The sequence below is a fragment of the Acomys minous genome (genome assembly GCF_964271855.1).
Source record: "Acomys minous genome assembly, chromosome: 3".
Lineage (NCBI taxonomy): Eukaryota > Metazoa > Chordata > Mammalia > Rodentia > Muridae > Acomys > Acomys minous.
In genome coordinates this window covers 36,626,377-36,633,497 of record NC_140485.1, presented here as the reverse complement: position 1 = coordinate 36,633,497, position 7,121 = coordinate 36,626,377, and the positions used below count along the sequence as shown (strand labels likewise).

The following is a 7,121-nucleotide window of genomic DNA, read 5'->3' as shown; positions in this document are numbered from 1 at the left end:
GCAGCTTCTTGTTTCTGGTCCTCCATGAAGTGTCAGTAGTGGGATCCTTCTTGTGGCATGAGTCTCAATTTGGATCAGTCATCAGTTGTCTACTTACACAATTTCTCTGCCACATTTACTCAAGCACATCTTTCTGGTAAGACAAATTGTAGGCCAAAAAGGTTTTTTGGATGTGCTGCTGTCCCAATCCTTCCACTGCAAATCTTATCTGTCAAGAATGTAGAAAAAGGACAACAATATTCCAAAGCTGATGGGATTGAAAATTTGTACAAATACTTCATAAATCAGTGTGTTGGTATCTAAGACAATTAAGAATCAATCTATCTCAGTACCTAGCTATAACACTCCTGGGCATATACCCAAAGAACTATCCATCCTTCTACAGAGAGACTTGCTCAACTATATTCATATCAGATTTATTTGTAATAGCCAGATACTAGAAACAAGCTAGATGCCCCCAACAGGAGAATGGAAAAAAACATAGGGTACACTTACACAATGAAGTATTACTCAGCTGTTAAATAAATCAACATCTTGAAATTTGCAGACAAATAGATGGAACTAGAAAAAAATCTTGAATTAATTAACCCAGACCCAGAAAGACAAATAAGGTATACACTCACTTAAAAGTGGATATTAACTGTAAAGAATAATCAAAAGACCGATAAAAATATAAAATTTTATTCTGTTTATATCATTGAAACTTTCTCTTTCCTATCAACTACAGTGGATAGTTTTTCTGGGTATATTCATCTAGGCTTGCTCTCACTTGTGGTCTTGTAGAACTTGGCATGCATTGTACCAGGCTCTTCGGCCTTCAAAGTTCCTATTGAGAAATCAACCACTATTCTGAAGGGTAATTCTTAATATATGATTTGTGTTTTCTTTTTCTCTTGCAGTGCTGTTCTGTATAGTATTTTAGATATGATCTGTTGTGAGATATCTTTTTCTGATCTTGTCTATTTGGAGTTCTGTATGTTTTTTTTTCCTTGTGTAGGTATGTCTTTCCATAGTCTGAGGAAGTTTTTTCTTCTGTAATCTTGTTGAAGATCTGTTGTATGCCATTGATTTGGTATTCTTCACCCTCACCTGTACCTACAACAAAGATTATTTTCATTTCATGATGTCCCACATTTCTTGTGTGCTCCTTCCCAATTTTTTAGAACTATATTCCTTTCTTATTTGGTATCAATCTACTATATTTCTGAGTTCTGATAGTCTATCTTCTAATTGATTCATTATAATTGTAGCATTTTCTTTACATTTTCTAATTGAATTACTGGAACCATTTCATCTTGAGTTCTCTTCAGTGTTTCTATCTCCTTACTGAATTCTGTTCTCAAGTCCTAGATTGTCATCATCATTTCCATCAGACCTAGGCTTGTGTTTTCTTGGCCATCACTCAGGCACTTATTCTCCTTGTGGTCTTCTCCTTAATTTCATTAGCCTGTTTCTTGGTGTCTTTTTTTAAATCCTGGAAATCTTTCATGAAGTTTATAATTGTTCTCTATTCTGTGTCCTGCAGTTCATCTAGGTAGTTTTGACTGGTAAATATGTTTGAGGGGAGATACTGGTTTGATCTAATTTTTTTTCCTTTTGGAAATGAGATCTAGGCATTTGGACTTCTTAGTTATGTGCAGATAGAGACAAAGCAGGTTGAACCAAAAAGAGGAATGTTTACAGGCTGGGCTTGTACAGTAGTTATGACTTAGGCAAAATAAATTCAAGTGCACAGAGGCATCAGGCCCGGTGCGCAGGATATGCATCCTGACTCAAACCTGGGTATGGGAATCAACATTACTGGGAGGACCCTTGTATTTGGCATCAGAGGAATTATATGTGGGAAACAGACAGTGTAGGTCCTGGATAAAGCCTAGAGATTTGTTGTAGAGCAGGAAAGGGTAGCTAGAATATGTCAGGACACTGATGTGGTACCTTGGCAAGATCTGCCAACTGAGGAGAGTGCATTCATGGAACAGTCATAGAGACTCACTGAGCTAAGCCCTCACAAAGACTGTGCAGGATTTGACTAGGTATAGAAGTTATATGTGATGTGTCTGGCTTGTAATAGGCATGAAAAGAACTTTTATGAGACATGGATATTTTCTAACACCAAAGAAAAAAGAAAAATAGCTGTCATTATTAAAAGTGAGACAATTCAATTGCGGGTGGAATAGTTAGTATCCTACAAAGTATATACATAGCTTAAAAACAATGATAAACTGATAATCTTGAAATAATAGAATAAACTTGGGCTGTAAATGAAGTATAGTTGCTGTATATTTATGCACACCATCTGAGTCAATGTGAAGTTTTATTTGGTTAAATCTTCCTTCTTTGAAATTACAAAAATATTGTTAAGTAATATGACCAGACTCAATAATTATGAACACCACTGATACCATCTCAAAAATACCTCATACAGGACACATTGTTATTCAAATAAAGAAGTTATTATGCCATTTATGAAATATTATAAAATTCAATAATATCTTGAAAACTCTCTTTATTGCTTCCTTCATCTCTTTATTCCTGAATGTATAGATGACTGGATTTAGAAAAGGAGTAAGAACTGCATCAAAAAGAGCAAGAAATTTGTCTATTTGAGAATGAGGGTGAGGCCATGTATAAATAAACAGCATAGGACCAAAGAAAAAGAACACCACAGTGATGTGAGCTGACAGAGTGGAGACGGCTTTGGATGGACAAGCAAGGCTACACAGAGAAACAATGCCTCAAAAAAAAAATGAACAGATGAACAAAAAGGTTGTTTCCTGTTTCTGCTCATTTATAAGGCCAAGATAACCAAGAATAAAGGAGGGGAAATTAATGTGGGAATCAATAAGTAATATATAAATCATTTTATATGATCTCAAGATGGGGTAATAGCAGGATACTTATGCTATAAACATTAAAATTAGAGGAACAGTGTTTTTCAACAAGGGAAGAAGGAAAAGTAATAAGTAACACTAAGGGTGTTTGTAAAAGCTACAAGGAGTCAATTATTCTGTTTACTAAAATTACCTATAATATATATATACACATACATAGTTTAAGTAAAGTTGTGTCCCCTGAAGTAATAATGACCTGCTTGTGTTATATTTTGTGCACTGTGTAAAGGTTGTTTTTATATTATTCAAATGCTGATTTTTGTACCAGCAGAAATCTGATTACAGGCCAGACTTCGGTATTGTTATTCTTATGGATGCATCATATTTTGTAAACATCTTCTCCAACATCTTCTGATTGGTTTAATACAGATCTGATAGCCAATATCTGGATGATAAAGAAAAAATGGATACTTCTGGGCAGATATAGGAACTGTTTATTTGTTTGTTTTGTTTTGCTTTTTGAAAAAGAGTTTCTCTGTGTTAGCCTTGGCTTTCCTGGTCTTGCTTTGTAGACCAGGCTGGCCTGAAATTCACAGGATCCCCTGCCTCTGCCTCCCGAGTGCTGAGATTTAAGGTGTGCTGGGAATGAGTGAGGCATGAGACCATTCACCAGCCAGACATGAAAGAAGAAGCAGGGTGCAGGGACTAAGAAGAAGTAATGAGTCACATGGAATAATAATAATAATAATAATAATAATAATAATAATAATAATAATAATAATAATAATAAATATAATAATAACAATAAATAATAATAATAAATAATAATAGGTTTATATAAGTTATAAGAGCTGGATGGGAACAAGCCAAGCTAAGGCCAAGTTGACACACTAATAAAAAAGTCTCCATGTCATTATTGGAACTGACAGTCTGAAAGCTATAGCCAGCAAATTCTCCAATACCAGGCATGAGAAACATCTTTTCAAGTTGTTGGCCAGGGGAGTCCAAGCAATTCTGGAGTCAATATAAGCTATTTTTGTGCCTTTTGTTGCATCCCAGAAGTTGAATAATTTCTTGTTATGCACTTCAGACACAAGACTTGAAAAAAATCAAGCTGGTCCTGATCTCAAAGCCTTCTCCTTGGTACTATGAAAGTTTCCAAATGGAAAAAGTAACTAATAGTCTTACCCACGCTTGTAGACAGTTGTGATAACTTTTAATCAATTGAGTACCAGCACAGTAAGGTATCCCCAAAGGTGCAGTGGTGGTGCTTATATATTGGTGATAACCAACAGGTATGTAATTGGACTTAAGTCCCACTCAATAGGTGGAAAGGTATGCCTACCACTGTAAACCTAGCCAACTACCTGGGACTAATTAGATCATCTACCCTAGAGGAGAACACACTCCTTCTCCTTTCTAGAACCAGAATAATCTCTATCTCAGTCTTAATCTATACCCTTAAACCCACAGACAAGTGTAGCTCTCACCCCTTATCAGAAAACCGTCTTTGGCAGCAGATGGAACTCATTAGAGAAAGCCACAACTGGCCAAAATGCAGAGAACAAAGAAACATGGCGTTACCTTTCCCAGTTGAGATATCTGCAACACAACTCCTACATCTAAGGCTGAGGGAACATCAGTAAAGTGAGGTCAGAATGATTGTAAGAGGCAGAGGACCAGGGAGTCTGCTGCTATATGTTTCCTATACTTGTCAGAAAAACGGGATCCATGAATCAACAATATGATTGCCCAAACAAGACCAAAATAATGACAATACCAAGTGACAGGCCAACATGGAGGGGGGAAATCTCACAAGACTTCATCCCTAAATAAAGAGCTAGAGGCAATTACTTATTTATGAGGAAGGATCAGTTTCCGTAAGGAATGGGGACCCTAGCTGGTTATCAGTGGTCAGCCTAAAATATATATACAAATGAGCAATACTACATAGACTTGGTATGTTATATGTATACATTTATTCATCTATACATGTGTAGCAGTAATATAAAAACATGAATTGGAGAGAGCAGAGGGACATGTGAAGCATTTAATGGAATATAGAGTAGTGGGGAAATAGCATAAGTACAGTACACATACATGAAAATTTTAAAATAAAATTTAAAATATAAATAATTAAAACATGTATAGTTTTAGGCTTTTTTCAGAAATTTATCATTACCAGCCAAATTATCTCCCTACCCCATTTTTAAACTTAACGAATATCTTTGCATTAAAAAAGAAACACTCTAACAGCAGAGCAACTTGAAACTGGCACAGTTATTGCAGCAACCAAAACTACCTTTGACATAAACACATGTAAAAGCAATTATTGGCACAGTTGAGAATTTAGAAACAAATAAAATATTTGATTTCTCATTGTTACGTAGAAATATATTCTTTCTCTTCATGGAAAACATCATTTATTATTCAGTATAATGCCTATTATACTCACCTGACATGGTGATTGTCTTGATGTACTCGATGTATTTTTAACATAGAAACTTTTAAGGAGACAAACTTCCAGTACTCACTTTGGAATTTTATATCTCAATCAAGCCACCTACACTGACATTCTAAAAGCCAGGCGCTGAGAAAATACTTTCCTGATTGCTGTCTTCATCTCTCTGTTCCTCAATGTATAGATAACTGGATTTAGAAAAGGAGTCAAAACGGCATCGAATATAGCTAGAAATTTATCTACATGTGTTGAAGGGGCAGGCCACACATAGAAAAAAATCAATGGGCCAAAAAACAGAACTACAACCGTAACATGAGCCAACAGAGTAGAAAGCGCCTTGGACGAACGTCCTGAGGAGTGCTTCTGAACAGTGATGAGGAGGAAGACATAGGAGAATATAAGTAAAAAGAACGCAACCAGGGAAATGAACCCGCTGTTGGCAGTGACCATCAACTCCAGTTTATAAGTATCTGCGCATGCAAGTTTGATGAGTCGTGTTATGTCACAGTAGAAGCTGTCTAGTATGTTAGGGCCACAGAAGGGCAAGTTTATAACAAACGCCAACTGGGCCGATGAATGAACGAGGCCAATGATCCAAGCAGCCACTAATATTAACAGGCACATCCGTGGGCTCATGATGGTCAAGTAGTGGAGAGGTTTGCATATGGCCACGTACCTGTCAAAGGCCATGGCTATAAGCAGCACCATCTCAGTGCCCCCAACAGCATGACTAAAAAAGATCTGACTGATACAGCCTCCGAAAGAGATGACTTTCTGCCTTCTGAAAAGATCACAAATCATTTTGGGTGCTGCAATAGAACAAAATATAAGATCAATAACAGAGAGGTTGGCCAGTAGAAAATACATGGGTGAATGCAAGCAGGAGTCAGAAGTGACTGTGACAACTATGATGAAGTTTCCAGTCAAACTGGATACATAGAACAGACAAAAAAAGAAAAAAAGGAAAATCTGTATCTCCCAGGAATTTGAGAGCCCCAGCAGGACGAATTCAGACACTGCAGAGTGGTTTGCTCTAACCATTGGCCCAATTCAGATTTCAGTTTAATGTTACCTAAAGGGGAAAATGGATTTACATTAGTAGTATATGCATATTCAGTATGGAAAGATGGAGTAACCGTGGAAGGAAAATATTACCTGGGCATTTCACAAAAATTGAATGGTATTCTGTTGGCCACTACTGCTCTTGTTACAAGTGACAATCAAAGCATTTCTGGAAAGATGAGTTGCTGCAGAGATCTCTAACACAAGCAATTCTAAGAAATCCAGTCGACTGATATACATGCCAGACCTAATCAAACACAAAAGCAGGAACAATTGATGTTGATGGGCTGAGATGGTGCGTTTGGTGTTAACCACTGTCCCACTGAAGTCAGAATTACTGGTCTCATCTATCACGTATACAGGATAGACAATGGCCATTGCACAGAAGAGTCTCTGATTTTGTTTCTCAAGTCAGAAACCATCTTGCTCTAGATTGTCATTTCAAAGATTTTATTCTGTCATATTCAAATCAAATAGCACCTCATCTGTTACATCTGCCTCATGACCAACCTGCACATTCACCCATTTCACATCTGACACTTTGTCTTAATCATTCTGGTTGATTTTTAAATCTTCCTTTTAAAGGGAAGATTTTGAGTGAGTTAATATTTTTTTGAAAGAGTTCATATCTGTGAATTCATTCCATCCATTTGTGCCAAGAAATAGTTTATAGACTAGTAAGTAGTAGTAAAAACAAAAATGTATTTTTAAAGTATTTAACCTCCTAGATTTATATTTTTGCAGATGTAAATATACAAGTAAAACTA

General features: G+C 36.4%; 1 protein-coding gene across 1 annotated transcript; it reads right to left on the bottom strand.

Moving 5' to 3' along the window:
- Window positions 1–2,438: 2,438 nt before the first annotated feature.
- On the bottom strand, window positions 2,439–6,333 carry LOC311593333 (olfactory receptor 4F15-like; the record flags this gene model as incomplete). The annotated part of the gene is made up of 2 exons (XM_084774539.1): window positions 2,439–2,599; window positions 5,532–6,333. 2 exons carry the CDS (start codon window positions 6,331–6,333, stop codon window positions 2,439–2,441), a joined length of 963 nt encoding a protein of 320 aa, XP_084630665.1.
- Between the last annotated feature and the right edge of the window lie 788 nt (window positions 6,334–7,121).